Raw genomic sequence first — 17,526 nt, forward strand, 5'->3', positions numbered from 1 at the left:
AAAGTGATGTTTCTTTTGTGCTTGATAAATGGTAGCTAGTTCTGTTCAGAAGTCAGCCACAGGACTGGGTTAACAGTCTCAGTTTCTCACCAAAAAGGCAGAGACAAATCAGTGGGTTTTGAAGCAGTCCCTACCTCCTTTTTTTCTTTAACTAGCCATGTTCTTGAAGCACAAGTTTTACAAGAGCAGGTAGAAATCAGTAAAATCACAAAACTGTAGCAAATCCAAATGTAGCTTTTTGAATGAACATACTGTCCTCATTCTCTTATCAATGAAGGACACTTCTAAAAGTCTTAAAGCCAGCTCTGAAGTTCTACAACAGGTTCAAGAAGTTTCATTACTAGTGTTTATGCAGACTTATTGGACTAAAATGAACACAAGGATTTCTCAAGGACCCCTGGGGTAAGCTGGAAGACTTGTTTTGTGTAGTCTGGTTTAGTTTCGGGTTTTTTTTGGGGGGGGTCTTTTTGAGACAGGGTCTCCCTGTAGCCCCAGCTGTCCTGGAACTCACTATGTAGACCAGGCTGGCCTTGAGCTCACAGAGATCCGCCTGCCTCTGCCTCCTGAGTGCTGGGATTAAAGGCATGCACCACCACGCCCAGTTTAGTTTCTTTTTCTTTTTTTTTTTAAGGTGTGTTCTGACAGTGCCATACCAGACTCAGAGGAAAGCCCCAGGGACAGTAGGTTTCAGGAACTTAGAGCCTCTCAGGGATGCAGATTCATCTCTCAGCTGTAGCCTAGCTAGACTCCACTGCCCCACTCACAGGGAGGTTTCAACCTCAGAGAGGTTTCAACCACGTGAGTCAGCCAGAAGCATTTAGTCCAGGTGCCTTTCTCATGAAGGGATTGGTGCCCGCTTGGATTCTCATTGGATAGGCTCCTTCCTGTCTGGCACAATGGGTAGTGCAAATTTGCAGGTCCATATTACCTTTGTCCCAGAAAAGCCAGCAAATTATTCTTATTGCTTCTATGGAAGGTTCTCTTAATAACCACAGGTGGGAAGCTCCTTAATGCTTTAGTAGTCCCCAGACCAGTCCCCACTGCAGCAGCCTCACAGGACAAGAACATGAAAAGTTAAAAATAAAAAAGGAAAGGAACATGAAGTAAGTCAACTCAGTACCCTGGGTTCAAATCCCTTGACCTCTGGATTAGTTCCATGCCCCTGAACCCAAGGAAGGGCAAGTATGAGAGCCAGCTCTATGCAGGGACCTGATATTCCAGCTGGTGTGGCTTTAGAGCTGCAGCAGGTCTTGGAAGAAGGCAGAGGCCAGTTGCTGGAAGCCAAGCACCTGGAAAGGACAAGCCAAAAAGTGGCAGGAAGCCAGCTGAAAAATAGGGCCACTAATATGGGGAGAAAGTAAGTGTGTGGAGACCCAGTATGTGAAGTCAGAACTATGTGGTTGTTATCAAAGTGTATCTTGTCTCTGTGTGATGGTTCCATCACAAACTGGCCTAACCTGCCGCTGAGCCCTCTGTAAGATCCCAGCACCCAGACCATACCTGCACCTTGAGAATACTAGGGTCAGGGGCACCTAGCCTGCACCAGGCCTCAACTCTCCTCCACCTTTGCCTCACGGCATGGTGGAGGCCTGTCACTGGGTGTGCCTCAGCTGAGATACCAGATATAGTTCCCCTACTACCTAACCACCAGGTCTGCTTTATTCCTCTTGTGTTTGCTGAGTTCACCCTAAGTGTAAGGGACCACCTAACGTGGCTTCCTAATCCTAAGGATAGTTGGCTGCTGAGACCTCCGTCTGTGGTTTGTCATCTGTGCGTGATTGTTCTCACTTGGTTACAGGCTCTCCCTCTCTGCCAGATAAGTACCGACATGCCCGAGAAATGATGTTGCTGCTGCCCACTCACCGGGACCGTCCAAGCAGTGCCATGTATCCAGCAGCCATCCTGGAGAATGGACAGGTAGCAGACCCTGCCTACTTACTATCTTTTGCTACAAGTATTTTGGCCTGGGCTCCTCTTACTGCATTTGCTGAACCTTTACATAGTCTTGCATGCCTCCCTCTTCTGCTATAAGGAGGTTACTGGATTCTGGATGGGGAGGACAGTGAATCTGAGGACCAAACATCCAGACAGTGCAGGTATGGGTAGAATGGCAGCAAGGTTGGAAGCAGATTTGCTTGTATGGCTATCTGTCCCCCTGACCAGCTTCCTCATCCCCCATCCCTGTGGCATGGGAAATTGGTTTTCTATAACCCATCCTGAGAAGGCTGTGTGAACCACGTATAGGAGGATGTCCTTCCCTGTATGTGTGGAGACCATCTTTTCTGAGGCTTCCCTCAATACTGTTGCATAGTTCTCCTGCCTGGGGACCTAAACCAGCAAGTAATGCTTTCCCACAGGCATTCTGTCCCTGTCCTTCTAGCCAAGCCCATAAAAGTCACCTCTAAGTAACTATCCTAGCCCCACAGTGCCAGGAGTTTCTCAGCAGCAATTCCCTGTCAAGCAATGGGAGCAGATCTTATGGGAGCTGTGTATCAGAGGAATGGAACCCACCTGACACCAGGGTTGGGCAATGCCTTTTTCTTCCCTCAATACTAACCTGGAGCTGGGTGGAACTCTCTAAGAGGTAAGACCTGTCAGGGCTCATGGGGCAGGTATTCTTTAAATCCTGTCAGTAGGTCTCCCTGACAGACAGAAAGATGCAGTTAGATAATCAGAGGCACAAGGCAACCTGGGTGGTTCTCAAATGTCCATGGAGGTGCTCAGATCTAAATACCCTTGGACTGTCTTAATAGTCTTCCCCAGGACTGATGTCCTAATCTCATCTTAAAACAGCCTGATTCCTGTGGTCCATGACACTGCCTCTCCAAGATGTAGCTAGCTGTTTTAACACTCTGATATTTTTCTCCTTCCCTCAGCCACCAAACTTCCAGAGGGCCCTGTTCCAGCAAGTAGTTGGAGCCTGCAAACCCTGCAGTGATCCCAATCTGTCTATGGCTGAAAAAGGTATTTTCTCTTCTCCAGGGACTCCCTAATGTTTGGCCCATCTTGAGTGTCTGACTCTTGTCCCTAAGCTGAGTCACAGCCCAACACCCAGCTCTACCAGTCCATTATGCTAACCAATTCCTGAGTTCACTGCTTAGCCCACACCTGGTCTGGAGCCTGTTTGTCTGTATGTCTGCCTCTCTCAGGGTCCCAGCTGCTGCTTGCCCAGGATCCAACTTCATGGTAACTCAGAATACTGTGAGCATCCATTCCCCTAGGTTCCTTCTAACCAGCTCCAGAATTTAGTATGCCTGATGATCCCTTTGCAGCTTCAGGAACCTCTTCTTGGAACTCAGAATGGATCTGTAGCCAATGAAAACCCCAAAAGGAATGGAAAAGATATAGTAAAGGGAATTTCCCAAGTTTCTCCAGGGAAATTTCTGGGTACTTGAGAGAACTCCAGTCATTCTATAGCTACTCTGGCTAGCAACTACTGTGAGTTCATCTAATACTGCAAGGCTATCAACTACACCATGTGCCATTGAGAAATTCTCCCTAGAACTGCAGCTGTTTGCATGGTGGCATTATACCCTGTATTCTACTCCTGCAAACTGATGTAACAACCAGCCCCTGACCCCATGAAGCCCCAGACACCGGAGTTGATTTTTTAAAAATTATTTTATGTGTATGAGTGTATTGCCTCAATGTATGTGAGTGCACCAGTGTCATGCAATGCCGTGGAGGTCAGAAGAGGGCTTTGGATTCCCCTGGAACTGGAGTTAAGGATGGTTCATAGCCGCCATGTGGGTGTTGGGAATCGAACCTGGGTCCTCTGCAAGAGCAGTCAGTGCTCTTAACCACTGAGCCATCTCTCTAGCCCCGAGTTGATTTTAATACAGAGCAATAATGAAATGGGGACAGTGTTGAGCTTTTCTGCTAAAACCTAGAGCCTAGCCCCACAGGTTCTCCTCTCCAACTATTGTGCTCAGGACACATTAATTTCCCACCAATACAGCCCATTGTCCCTTATCCCATCAGATCATATCCGTCCAAAGCTGTCATGTCATTGCACCTGCTTACCAAGTGCTGTCTGCTGTCCTCGCTATCATTGTCCCCCCTTGATTGTCCTGGAAAACAGAGACTTCTGTGTCCACTTTAAGAACATCCAACACTGGGTCCCAAACCTCACTTCCCAGTGGGCATTAGTGCCAGATGCTTACTCACAAATGGCCTACTGAAGATGCCTTCCTAACCTCAAGGCTGCAATCCTGAAAACATAACTTCTTGGAGTCCTGGACTCAAAACAAAGGGCCTTTTTGTCCTGGAAGGCCAGAATCCACAGTGGGTTTTCTTCACTCGAGATGCAAAGCAGTCTCGAAACTAGCCAAGAGTCTATACAGACTCAGAGCTCAAAGGAGTATTAGTGATCAGACCAGGATGCAACATCAGCTGAACAGAGAAGAGCTTCAGGTCTCAAGTCATACTGCAGCAAGGAGCTGGACTTGCCCATCCTAGGTGTGTGAGGGAAGGGAGATTGTTTCAGGACAAAAATTGAGCCCAGAGCAACCACATCCATAACCACAAGGTCAGCATTTAATGGCAACAAGTGAGACAACGGACTAGCAGTAATACACAGGCCAGAATAACTCCCCAGGTTATTCCTCTAGGGCAGGAACTATACATTTTTAAAAATATTTATTTTACGAGTACATATGTAAGTGCACCCGTGTCGTGCAGTGCCCAGGGAAGTCAGAAGAGGGTGTCAGATCCCCTGGACCTGGAGTTACAGACGTTTGTTATCCACCATGTGGGTGCTGGGAATTGATCCCAGGTCCTCTGCAAGAGCAGTCAGTGCTTTCAACTGCTGAGCCATCTCTCCAGCCCCACAAACTATACATCTTTATACATACCTATCACCGTTTCTTGTCTGTCAGGGTCCTGGATCCCCTGAGAAACCTACCTCTCACAGCTTGCTTTCTTTGCCAGACTGTGACTCCCAGACCAGGCAAGCCTGCCCTCAGGCTAAGGACTATATATTGGGAACTTTAGGCCAGTGAGTACAGTTGTTAATGCTGACAGATGACAGCACAGTGGGGCTTGCTCTTCTAGGATACATCATTCCCTTAGCCATCCCACATGGCAAAGGTCTGCTGGCTTTACTGCTAAGACTAATGACTCAGATTTGTGACTTCTGGCTCCTAAAGAATGGTTCTCCCAGACACTGTTCTGTACACCATTTCAGCCTGACCAGCTTTCTTCCCCTATAGCCTTTCTGCCTGAGTTCCTTTGGACTGTTAAGGGTAAACTTTTGCAGTTCCTTCAAATCTTCAAGGAGTTAGGGATACATCTGAGACCTTGCATTGTCTGATCCCTTTGGAGAAGCTGTTTAGAACTTACCTCTAAAGCTACTTCTCCAAGATTCATGGCTTCTAACAGAGATGGCACTTTTCTTTTTTCGAAGAGTCTAGGTGCTCAGGACCAAAAAGCTACTGTGCATCTTGGAGAACTTGGGTAAAGATATCCCTATTCTTGGGCTTGAGCTTTCTGGGAAAGCCGTCTGATAGAATCCACCTGATGCTTGTCCGATTCAATGCCTTCCTTCCTGCTATCAGCCAACAACTATATCATGAAATTGAGCAGTTCTTGTAACTGAAGCTGTTTAGTTTTGCCGTATGCTATGCTATAAGCCAATGCCAATTCCTGAGCAAAGACAAGGAAAATGGATGGTATCCCTTTATCCATGGAACACTTTGCACCTAGCCCCTTCGGTCATATCCTCCTCAAAGACCAGGCTCCACATCCTTCCCTTCTAGAGGCCCCAGCTCCCATCAGACCACAGAAAACCCAAACCTTGGATGCCTTGGATTCCCTTTAGCTTCCACAACCTTAAAATAGAACAAGACCAGCCACTTGGACTATGGCTGCCCTTCCCTGCTGCCAAGAGCCCATAGACTCCATCAGAGAAAAAGCATGTTTCTTCTTGCTGGCATTTCTTCTCTGGCAAGAATTGATTAAACAGGCTTCATGTATCCTTTCCCACACCTGTAGTGTAGCCAAACCCCAAAGTGCAAAGTCTAGCCACTGCTCTTCTTCTCTCCCCTTTTCCAAAGACCTGTCACCACAGCTGTAGCTGAGGTGCCAGTACTGAGGCACTGGACTTCTTTAGTCTGGGTCCCACTCTGTTCCATATCCGTTGGCTCCACAGATTTCTGTCTTCTCAGGAAGCAATGGATCCAATGTTACTCCAGTGCGTACGCTGAATACCTCTCCTTACCTAGAAAAATCTCTTGTGCTTAAATCCAGCCAGTGGGCATAAGAGCAATAGGGATAGGTCAAAGTTTTGTGTTACTACAGGCCCTTTGTGGGGCCAGTTTGGGAGGCAGCTTCTGCCATTCCTTGCCCACAGAGCTCTCAAAGGACATAATCTCTGCCTCCCAATCTGCCCTGTTTTTCCCACAGGGTATGGGCAGTAAAAGAATCCTGACCTGACTCTTCACTTTGGTGAGGAGCTCTATGGCCTGTCATCTCTGTATTCTTGATCTCTTTGGCCTGTTCTGCTCTCCTCTCCTGTTGTCTTCACTTTTTCTTCTCCTGGCAGATCCCAAAGACTATAGTTATCTGCTCTTTATTTCACTTTCCTTCAGCTTACCTCATCCTGAACACTCTTCAGACATCAGTTTATTCTGTTGCCCTCTTAGGCAGCTTCAGTCCCTGGCTACTCGCCTCTGTGGGCCACACTGCCTTCCTTGGCCAGTATTTTGAGTTCCAGAGCCTAGCACACCTTTTGTGTGTTGGATACATAATGCACACCTGGAGAAGCCACAGGCTGTAGGGCAGGCCTCTCCAAGTGGGAAGCTCAAGAAGTAATTTCCATTCACTCCATCTTTTTCCACCCTTCAGTGGTGCCAGCAGTCCCCAGCAGCTAGAGCCTGGATAGTGGAGCCCAAGAGGCCCAGCCCTTCCTGTCTGCCCACATGGGGCACATCCTGGTTCCCCTAGGGCCTCCCCGAAGCCTGCTGCATGGTAAGAAGTCCTATAGCTGGTCCCCCAAATAGTTCCTGGTCTCATACTGCTCAAGGGCTAAATCAATAGCCATCTAGGCCATGTACGCCAAGGGAAAAACATCCATACCACAGAAAGGATCTTGCTAAGCCTTGGGATTGTTAAGGTTTCTGAGTCCAGCAAGTTAGCTCTGTAAGGCCATCCCAGCCAGGGAGGCTGAAGACAACATCAACTGTGCTAGATAAATACTCACCAACTCATCACCCAGCCAGTAGACTTCCTCTGCCTGAGGCCAACTGTTTTCATGGGCTCTGAAGCACTCAACTTTCCTGGCTTCCAGTGTGAAATGGGATCGTATTACCCTAGCAACCTGTTTTTTGCAGACTCAATATAAGGAAATATTGTTCTGTGGCCTTCAGTCCTGAGGTGTACTCAAGGGACTTTCCCACACCTGCAAGGTGATGCTGCTGTGCAGTCTAAGCAAGGGTCCCCACCTGAGGCCCTGGTTCTGTTCCCTTTTACAGGTCATTATTCCCTACATTTTGACGCCTTCCACCACCCTCTGGGTGATATCCCCCCGGCTCTCCCTGCCCGGACCCTGCGCAAGGTAATGTACTGAAGCAACTGTCCTGCTGCCTCATCTGCTGTAGAATCACCCCTGGGGTCTACAAGAGGAACCTGAACCCTCCCCTGCTCCTCTGTCCCTGAGAGCCCAGGCTGGCAGAAGCTGGGGGTGGCCAGAGCCACACTTGAGCTGCACATGACCAGTGCCTCCTGCAATAGGGGGATCAGAGGGTCTTGTAGACAACACATGGTACCAAGAGTCTGTGAGCAGTCGGCACTGGGAAACATGGGTGCTTTCTACCAGTACCTCAGGCTCTCAACACATTATAGTCTAATAGCTAAAAAAAATCCCTGTGGTGGATTACAGGGGTTTTTTTAAGACTAGGATTGACTAAAAACAAGAAGTATCAGGCACTAAAGTTTTATGAAAAACTCAAGAAAACCTGAATCCTGTTGATAGCTTAATTTTTCTAAAAACGGGAAAAGACTGAATCTGTCACAGATCTTAGCAGCATTCATCTGATCTGTGGCCCTTCAGGGTTCTTTTTGGCCTCCCTCAACTGGCCTGATGACCCAACTCTCTGTCAGTAACTCAGACCACATACAGCCTGGGACTTGGCCTCAAGATACATCAATGCCCATCAGCCAGGGCAGGGCCATTTATTGGGCCACAGAAATACTGTGATTCTGGGGCTCCACTGGCTTGTCTTGCGGGGTGCACTGGGGGGTTGTTGCCAGAGAAACAGACATGAAGCTGATGAGGTTTAAAGTTCATTGATAAACAGGTTCTTGGTCTCTACATGGCAGGCCAGTCTGCCTGTCCAGAGAGAGGGATTCTAACATACCCACCCTTTCCTTCGCACAGTCTCCTCTCCACCCCATCCCAGCCTCCCCTACAAGCCCCCAATCGGGCCTGGATGGCAGCAACTCTACGCTGTCTGGCAGTGCCAGCAGTGGTGTGTCCTCCTTGAGTGAGAGTAACTTTGGGCACTCCTCAGAGGCCCCACCTCGAACCGACACCATGGACTCCATGCCCAGCCAGGCCTGGAATGGCGATGAAGACCTTGAGCCATCCTACCTCCCTGTCCACTACAGTCTCTCTGAGTCTGCTGTCCTTGACTCCATCAAGGCCCAGCCATGCAGAAGCCACTCAGCCCCAGGGTGTGTCATCCCTCAGGACCCCATGGACCCGCCTGCATTGCCACCCAAACCCTATCACACCCGCCTGCCAGCCCTAGAGCACGATGAGGGTGTGCTACTGCGTGAGGAGGCTGAGAGGCCAAGGGGCCTGCACCGCAAGGCCTCACTGCCTCCTGGGAGCACCAAGGAGGAACAGGCCCGCATGGCCTGGGAGCACAGCAGCCGAGGGGAACAGTGAGGAGCAGAGGCAGCTGCACAACCACCTTCCATGAGCAGCTTGCCCAAGCACACCAGGTCTGAAAAGCAAGTCCCTCTCAGGGAGCTAGAGGGGCTTGGCACTCAGGAGAGAACCACCCCAGTCTCCATTCTACTGCCGTGAACTCATGTATTGCCATGTTCAGAGGCCACAGCAGCATGAATGGCTATGGCTTCTTCTTTTTTTTTTTTTTTTGCCTTTTTTTTTTTTTTGCCTTTTTTTTTTTTTTGCCTTTTTTTTTTTTTTGCCTTTTTTTTTTTTTTGCCTTTTTTTTTTTTTTGCCTTTTTTTTTTTTTTGCCTTTTTTTTTTTTTTTTGCCTTTTTTTTTTGTTTGTTTCCATTTCTATGGGTTTTCCTTTATGCAGATGCAGTAGTAGCTTTCTTCCTCCTACAGTTCCAGACCATGTGGAGCTATATGAAGATAATTGCACAGAATTGCTTTGCAGCATTGCAGGGCCCAGGAGTAGACCAGGCCCTCCCTCCAGGGTAGAGATGCACAGAAGAATGGAAATTGCACTAGGGACCTCTTCCTTTGCTGTATGGACAGAAAAGTTCATGGTTGCATTCAGGGATCATGAGGACTACATGGACTACATGTCACAGGTGGACAAAGGGGCCACAAGCTATTTTGCACAAATGCTTGCCCACCTGCCCACTCTTCCATCCAGGAGTGTGCAACTGAAGGGCTGGTCAGGCATATGACTGGACTAATTGCATGCCCAGGGCACACTGCCAGGCTTCCATGGGCCAGCCTTGTCTCCTATCCCATTCTGGACTTGTCTCCTATCCCATTCTGGACTTTTCTCATCGCTTTTATTTCGGACCCTTTGCGCCTTTCCACTCAAAACACCTCATGACTCAAAGAAGCCTCCCTGGCAAATGGACTTGCAAGGGTTATCTCCCACCCCCTGAGGCTTGAATGGAGTGGAGCTAGAAAGGCTATTACTCCTACAGTGAGCTAAGCCCCTTCCCTTGTGTTAGAGCTGGTGTAAGTGAGGCTGGAGTATGGCAGAGGCCTGAAATCCACTAAGCTTTTACAGGTGGCCCAAATACCTGCCATTAGCTCCTGAATCAGGGATTTTCAGCACTACCTCTGAGCTATGGGGTTGGCTGCCCAGTCTGCCCAGGCCCTGAGGAAATGTGGTCAGGTTCAGTAAGCTCCTGGGTTAAAAGGGTGGGAGGAAACTTCTCCTTTTGGAAGCAGAGAGCCACACAGGTAAAACTCTCATCTTCCAAGCAGCCAAGTACAGAGCCCTCCAATCCAAACCCATAGGGACCACCACTCAGGGTTCAGGGAGGGCAGAAAGGCAGTTTCTCAAACCTCCCCAGTCTGTTAGGCAGGGCACAGTGGTGTCTTTATAGGAAATTCTTTCATGTCAGGGCACTGATTTTCCTCTTGGTATTATGGTGGGGTATGGTAATATTGGACCAGGGTGCTTCTAGGTTACTTTTAAAGAAATAGCTGTCGAGACAACTTCCTTTTCTTTCATTTGCTTGCATTTACATTGGTGATGGCCAGAAGACTGTCTTCTCCTGGTTGAGCAGGTGTGTTGCTCCTCCACTCCCTTTCCTCTTGCTAGCCTTCGTCTCCCATGGCCAGGTTCTGGGCCCTAGCTGCTCATCCCTCCTCCACAATCCCTTTCCAAAACGGAGAAGACTATGGCCAAGGTAGTTTTATAAACAAGTTTAATTGAAATGCTAGCAAATATCCATGGAAGAAGATAAAAGGCTCATTTTTCCTTCAGAGTGTGTTGTAGAGCGGGGAGAATTACACCAGTTATATTATACCATGAGGATCATTCCAGACAGTAGTGTAGAGACTGCCAAGGATGTAGGCCAGTCAAAGTAGGCCTCAGCTCAAGGTGCACACACCTACTCTTGCACCTAGATTTACTGGTAGGTTTATCTCTGGACCATTTGGGAAGGTCAGAGGCTAGCTTTGACTTCGATTTTAGGTAGGGCATTTTTTTGATTTCCAGGCACATCTGAGTCTCAGTCCATGGACACATATGACAGGAAGTAGGGAGGGGAATGTAGGTAGGTTCCTTGGCCTTGCTACATGCAAGGTAAATGTGTTGTCCCTCTCCTTTTTCCCTAACTGGATGAAATGGACCCATTCCAAATCCTTTTTATTGGAAAATCAGCCAGTGTGAGGGGAAAATGGAAGGTCAGAGATCAGAATCCTTCGAAAAGATTGCGAAATACTGATTTTCATTCTTTCAAGCTAATTTGTAAATACCTATTTGAATGCTGTGTATTTGTACAGGAATTTGAGCAAAAAATGTATAGAGTGTGATGTCTAATTGGTAATCAGCCCTATAAATGTGTTTTTAACCTCTGGCATTCTGTGCTTATTTAAAACAAGAAATCTTCTAACCATTTCTTTTGTGTATTCATGTCTAAAGAAAAACTGATTTAAAAATGATCTTAACTGTACCAGAAAAGTTAAAGAACAAAATTTGTACCACTGTCCCAAGAGGTATTTTACTGTATATATTGTGGTAGCATGTTATAAATCCAACTACAAGTAATGTGAATTTTAGATGTAAATATCTGCCAATTTACTTCTTTCCCCTTTCCCCAATCCCTCGACTGCTGTGATGTGAATTAAAGATGAATACCTGATTTTGATCCACTGAGTTCACTGAATGGGAGCAGAAGTACCCCTCCTCCAACCCTTGTCGCCGGGCTCCAAGCCCTTTTGGCTCGACACCTTTCTACTCTTAGCTGGTCGTTTCCTGCGTTCTGCCTTCAATAGAGGTAGCCAAGCCTGCGCTTAAGGCAGTTCAGGAGGCAACAGTGTCGGTCGGTGCGCGTCCCAAGAGTTGGGGACAAAACTTCCAAGCTCTCTGGCCTCCAGTGAGGCGATCCCACTCGTCCGCACGTAGCCTCCCGCCGGCACTGCCCTCAGAGGTTTGGGACAGCAGCCGGCTTGGCAGGCCTCCGGCTTTCTCTGGGAGACTCTGCAGTATAACCACCCCGAATACAATGGGTTCTGGCCAGCTTAGGAATGCAGGCGGGCGCCTGAGCCTCAGCGGATGCTCAAAGAGACTGGCCCGCCAAACCACGTGTCAGTTCAAAACAAGGAAACTTCAGATCCTTGCCAGAGGCCGCTCCCGCCACCTACCCTACTGGGTCTCCGCTGAGGCCAGATATCCTGAGCTGCGAGTCCGGGCCAGGGAGGGGACCGGGTGTGGGGCTCCAAGGTACGCAGGACCATTAAACAAGATGGTGAAGGCGTCCGGCTGCAGCTAGGGCGGCTGCCCGTACCAAAAATGGCGGCCGGTGCAGCTTCCGCCCAGAGGCTTCCTTGCGGGCACCCCAGGCTCAATCAGCGGCCGACAACTAGCTAGGGTCCTGACGCCACCAGCCAATGAGGAAGGGCAGCGTGGAGGCGCCGGTCTGGGTTCTGGGGCACGTGGACCAATGGGGACACGGCAAAGGGGTGGACTCGGGAACCGCCCACCAATGGGAAGCTCCGGTGTGTTCCTGACTCGGAGGCGGCGCGCGGCCCGTGGTGCCGGGTGCGGTTCGTGGCGCGGCAGTGGCGGCGGAGGAGGATGTGGGCTACGCAAGGGCTGGCGGTAGCGCTGGTCCTGAGCGTGCTGCCTGACAGTCGAGCGCTGCGGCCAGGCGACTGCGAAGGTGCGGGGGGCCGGGACGCGGCCGACCTGCCGTCGCTGAACCCGACCGAACCACCAAGCGGGCGGGGGCCGCTGGAGGAGGGCCTAGGAATTCTTTCTCGGGCCTAGAAAACATTGCTCCGTTGAGGAAAAAGTGCAGACTCGATCTGCGGAAAACTTAGCCGGAAGCCTGCATCACGGGAGTTTGTGTCCTTTCCCATCACTGTCTAGACGTTCCTGGGAGCGATCCGGATCTGGGTCGAAGGGGGTAGGGCCCCGAGGGCCGGCCTCATGCGGCAACTGGCTGTTGTGGTCGTCAAGCTGCATTTCGCGGTTCGGTATTGTATTTGGAAATGAGCAGCATTTTTGATAGTTTTTCTTCAGCTTCCAGGCTATCCATTGTGAGGTCACAGCGAGTCCCTTTTCAAGGACACGTGTTCACATTCGGCTTAAACTTGAAAAGAGCAGGGAGGATCCTATGTGGATCCTTGGGATCATGTTCATTCCCATCATGCACTGGGTACGAGGACCCCTAACATCATAGAGCTGGGTTGTGGGCACCTGAGAAAAACCAGTGATGGAAAAACTTTAACGGTCATCTCCATCTCCTATTAAAACTGCTGACAGAATTCCTTCCTGCTTGAGTGGGGGACACGTTAGTGATTGCTCAGCATCTCTCGTCCCTCTTTTCCAGTTTGTATTTCTTACCTGGGAAGATTTTACCAGGACCTCAAAGACAGAGATGTCACATTCTCACCAGCTACTATCGAAGAAGAACTTATAAAGTTCTGCCGTGAAGCAAGAGGCAAAGAGAATCGGTTGGTGAGTAGCTGCTGACCCATCCCAGTGGCCCTAGCTCCTGTTTACTGTCCACTTCCAGATGGGACACCTGCCTGTAAACTGATGTGAGACTGAAGGTTTCAAGTCCTCCAGGCCTCGTGTATTCTCTAGATATTTTTCATACTGTATTAAGCCCCTACTGTGAGCAAAGTACCATTAAGGCCAGGAGGGAAATGGCAGTAAATAGCTTGCATGTCCTGAAGAAGCTGGACTAGGATGGTTCAGTGGATGGAAGGTGGAGCGGAGTGGAGTGGGAACTGGTTAAACATAGTCTGAGGTATCCCTGAGGAAGCAAGAGTACCCAGGCAGTGTGAGTGCCCCAAGAAAGGAGTTGTGTGTGCTTGGAAACACAAGCAGTTAGCAGGGTACCCCCCAAGAGGGGCCAGGGCCAACTGCAGGGCAAGAGCCCCAGAGAAGCAGTGGCTTTTGTAGCTTTAGTTTCCCTGGATGTCTCATTGGAATTCTGATGGCTCCTAAGCTCATCTGGAGACTGTTAGTTCTGGGACAGGGCACTTGTTAAATAGGGTTTACCATGACTAAATCTGTAGTCCAGGAAAGACCTAAAAAGTAAGGCCCTAGCACAGTAGTTTTTTCGATTACTTAAAGGCTGTGGTCTGGAGCTGGAGAGATGGTTCAGCTGTTTAACAGTGTGTTTTCTTAACTCCTCCAGAGGACCAAAGTTTATTAAAGATCCCAGCACATCAGGCAGCTCTTCACACTCCAGCTCCAGGGGATCCAACACCCTCTTCTAGCCTCCATGGTACCCACCACACATGTACACACCCCCACACATATATACATAATTTTTTTTAAGGCTGTTCTTTTTTGCTACAGTGCTACTACATTGGGGCCACAGATGATGCTGCCACCAAGATCATCAATGAGGTGTCCAAGCCCCTGGCCCACCATATTCCTGTGGAGAAGATCTGTGAGAAGCTGAAGAAGAAAGACAGCCAGATCTGTGAGCTAAAGTATGGTGAGTGTGCCCAGGCCTTAGATAACAAATGCTGTGTGCCTCTTCTGGGCTTACTTTCTCACAGGGAGAAGAAGGTGATAATAGTGACTTCAAGGGGTTCATAGCAGTATGGATAATACGTACTGCTTTGGGGACCAGGACTTTGGAATCAGTGGAAGGAGGTCAGAAGTTGAGGAGGTAATACATTAGCAAACTTTGAAGTAGGTGAGGACTGGCCAAGAGTGAGGCCAGCTAATGGAAGTGCATTTGGACGGAGAATGGAGACAGCCCTCTGACAGTTTGGCAGGTCACAGAGGGCCTTGCAGGGTTTTGAGCAAAGAGCGATGTGATGAGACTTGGGTTTAACAGACTTGTCCTGTCTATATGTCAGAAGGCCCCAAGACCAGCCCAAGAGTGACAAGAGAACACAGCATCTCTATGGCTGAGCCCATCTTGTTACATAATAATCCCAGTCTTCAAAGAGAGTGAAGCCTCACTTGTAAAGTTTAAACAGAACCAGTGTTTATTGTGACTCAAGTGTCCAAGAGACTGTGTTTACATTTGTGTCAACATACTGTCCTAAGTGATCCTGAAACAGGTTATTCCACGTCACAGGGGGATCACAGAGTAAGTGCCTGACTCCAGTGCTGTACTGGGGATAACTGGGGATCTGTCTACTGTGTGACAGCCTGGAACTGTCATTCTGTAACAACAGTATAGGAAGGCACTTGGGATTGAAGCCATGGTCCTCCTCTTGAAGACAGTGTGGTCTCTCTGCACTGCATGACCCATGGTGGGCACTGACCCTGAGGCAGCCCTCCTGGTGAAGGGGGGTTACCTCTTGGATACAGTGACAGAGTGTACTTATATTCATGTCTCCTCTACAGCAGGTAGGGTTAGTTGTCTTACAGAATGGTTTGCCATGCACAGGAGTGACTTACTCCAGCACTATTGGGGGCCAACAGCATTTCCTGCCCAGCCACTTACTCTCCTGCTCTCTCTGCAGATAAGCAGATTGATCTGAGCACAGTGGACCTGAAGAAGCTCCGGGTGAAAGAGCTGAAGAAGATCCTGGACGACTGGGGGGAGACATGCAAGGGCTGTGCAGAAAAATCTGACTACATCCGAAAGATAAATGAACTGATGCCTAAATATGCCCCTAAGGCAGCCAGTGCTCGGACTGATTTGTAGTCTGCCCAATCCCTGCTGCACCTGAGGGAAAAGCAATTCGGCTGTCCCTTCCCAAAAGCAGCTTTTTTGTAATTTATTTTTTAAGCGGGCTCCTGGCAATATGAGATGTGAAGTCTGGAGCTTTCCTGATGATACTGGCTCTACAGTGTCCCTCTGAGGGAATTCACTTCCTTTGTTGCTGGTTTACTCTAGGACTTCAAAGTGTGTCTGGGATTTTTTTATTAAAGGAAAAAAAATTCTAGCTATGCTTGGAGCGTTAAAGTGAATTATGAAACAGGATTCTGTCATAATGATCCTACAAGTTTTATCTATCTAGTTTGTAAAGAGTGGTAGTACAAATTCCCATCTGTCCCTCAGCCTCCAGTACTGACAGGAGGGACTGAAAACACCAGGCAAGACTGAGGGGCCCAAGGCAGCTCCTCTTCCAGGAGGCTTCCTGACTTGGGGTGGGAGGGAGGGTTGGCTGGAAGGCATTTACTACTTTAGCCTGGGGAGGAGCTAGGCCTGACCTGCTGCCCACCAACCCAGTAGGAGGCCTGGAGGCTGTCCTGTTCCTAGGCATAGCTGAGTCTGAAGTTCATGGGAGGGCTTTACATCTTGGCTTATCACACGCACAACAGGCTGTGCAAAGTGGTTTTCCTCAACAGCTTTAGTGCATGTGCCCTGTGTTGACATTCCTGAGCTCTGCCCTGCTATCTACTTGCTCATCTCCTGGTCTAGTTCTAGTGCCAGTACCAAGCCTCATGCCTACATGGATTTTTAAGAGTCTAGCAGGAATCAAATTTATACAAGAAGCCATGTAAGGGTTGCCTTTCAGCTGTTTCCCTTGATGACTGGCCTGCCTGATGCCTTTGTGCACTCCCCTTTTCAGCTGCTCACCTGGCAGTGTGAGCTGTGCACCAACATCGATACTAGCTCCTGCTGCCCACAAAGATCACATGAAAGGAGGGACTCCAGAAGTTGTGCTTTCCAATGCACTGGTCTTAACTCACTTCTTGTGTGGTTCCTAAGTTCAAATTGCGTCCACAGGGCCTTACAAAGCCTGCCGTGGAGCCCACTGCTCTCTTCCAAGACCTTTCCTCTTGCACCTGTTACCTGCCAACAGCTTTCTAAAGCCTGTGGGAGGAAGAGCTGGGTTTTCTTGTGAGATTTTTCAGTGACTCCAACACTGGACAGCATGGTGAGCCTGGAAAGCAAGAGGAACTTCTGGCACTGTGTGTTCTTTGCCCTTGGTTCCATAGCCTTGCCTTTCCACCTCCTCTTCCTGGACACCTATAGCAGAAAGTTGGAGCCAGTGACACAAAGGAGGCTTGTTTCTGTAGGCTGCAAATGCAAAATGTCACCTGCATCCTGTCACAATTTGCTTGGCTTTGTGAGGACAGCTCGTGAAGAACTTAAATGCAGAAGATGCCGGCAATGTGGGTCCTGGACAGGGTGTAGGAATTTACCTTCAAGGATGTCAACTCCATACCCAATCGGAAGATGCCACGGAGGTGAATGGGGGTTGCTCGACCTAGTCGGTTTGAGAGGGATACCACACATAAAGAGGCTGCTGGGTCAAGACCCTGGACCCTGGCATGCACGGAAGTTTGCCAGTCCTAAAAGCTGCGAAGATGAAGCTAGCCCTGGCGCACAAAGCTTACTTCCAGCCTGGGGCCCCGCCTCGCTTCAGAGGGAAACCCATCTCGACGCATTAGCCCCTGGCGTTGGTCCCGCCAGCCACGCGATGGCGCTAGAGAGCGCATCAGACCCGTTCCTCCGCTTGACAGGAGGTCACATGGCACTGGGCGCGCAGCCCAATGACACACGCCGGGTGGAGTGTCGCCCCGCCCGCCGAAGTCACGTGGCGCGGCCGGCGCAGCTTGATAACGCAGCGCCCAGCCCCTCGGCGCCGCTCCCGCCCCGCCCCGCCGCCGCCGCCGCGCCGAGTCCTTTTGTCCAAGATGGCGGCGCCGGGGGCGCTGCCTCCTGGGCCGCCGTTGCTGCCGCTGTGAAGGGCCTGCGAGCCGCCC

General features: G+C 49.5%; 2 protein-coding genes across 2 annotated transcripts in view; both read left to right on the forward strand.

Annotated features, from left to right (window-relative positions):
* The window catches only part of Dock3 (dedicator of cytokinesis 3), a 480,991-nt gene extending 471,880 nt beyond the window's left edge, over positions 1–9,111 (forward strand). Inside the window, exons 49-52 of the mRNA XM_029554349.1 lie at positions 1,799–1,917; positions 2,877–2,964; positions 7,470–7,552; positions 8,375–9,111. Of these exons, the coding sequence (XP_029410209.1) occupies positions 1,799–1,917; positions 2,877–2,964; positions 7,470–7,552; positions 8,375–8,887 (803 nt within the window). The 3' untranslated portion in view covers positions 8,888–9,111. The remainder of the gene's footprint in view (positions 1–1,798; positions 1,918–2,876; positions 2,965–7,469; positions 7,553–8,374) is intronic.
* Positions 9,112–12,380: 3,269 nt separating this feature from the next.
* Positions 12,381–15,760, forward strand: Manf (mesencephalic astrocyte derived neurotrophic factor). The gene is made up of 4 exons (XM_008849583.3): positions 12,381–12,550; positions 13,223–13,350; positions 14,203–14,344; positions 15,330–15,760. Exons 1-4 carry the CDS (start codon positions 12,466–12,468, stop codon positions 15,512–15,514), a joined length of 540 nt encoding a protein of 179 aa, XP_008847805.1. The 5' UTR covers positions 12,381–12,465; the 3' UTR covers positions 15,515–15,760.
* Positions 15,761–17,526: the final 1,766 nt, after the last annotated feature.

This window comes from Nannospalax galili, unplaced genomic scaffold, assembly GCF_000622305.1.
Source record: "Nannospalax galili isolate Female #2095 unplaced genomic scaffold, S.galili_v1.0 scaffold851, whole genome shotgun sequence".
Lineage (NCBI taxonomy): Eukaryota > Metazoa > Chordata > Mammalia > Rodentia > Spalacidae > Nannospalax > Nannospalax galili.

What these genes read in the sequence shown, in the direction of transcription:
- Manf (XM_008849583.3), top strand. Translation starts at nt 12,466, where the DNA reads ATGTGGGCTACGCAAGGGCTGGCGGTAGCGCTGGTCCTGAGCGTGCTG. An exon ending in GCGGCCAGGCGACTGCGAAG is followed by an intron (nt 12,551 to 13,222) that starts GTGCGGGGGGCC and finishes CCTCTTTTCCAG; the next exon opens with TTTGTATTTCTTACCTGGGA. An exon ending in GAGGCAAAGAGAATCGGTTG is followed by an intron (nt 13,351 to 14,202) that starts GTGAGTAGCTGC and finishes TTTTTGCTACAG; the next exon opens with TGCTACTACATTGGGGCCAC.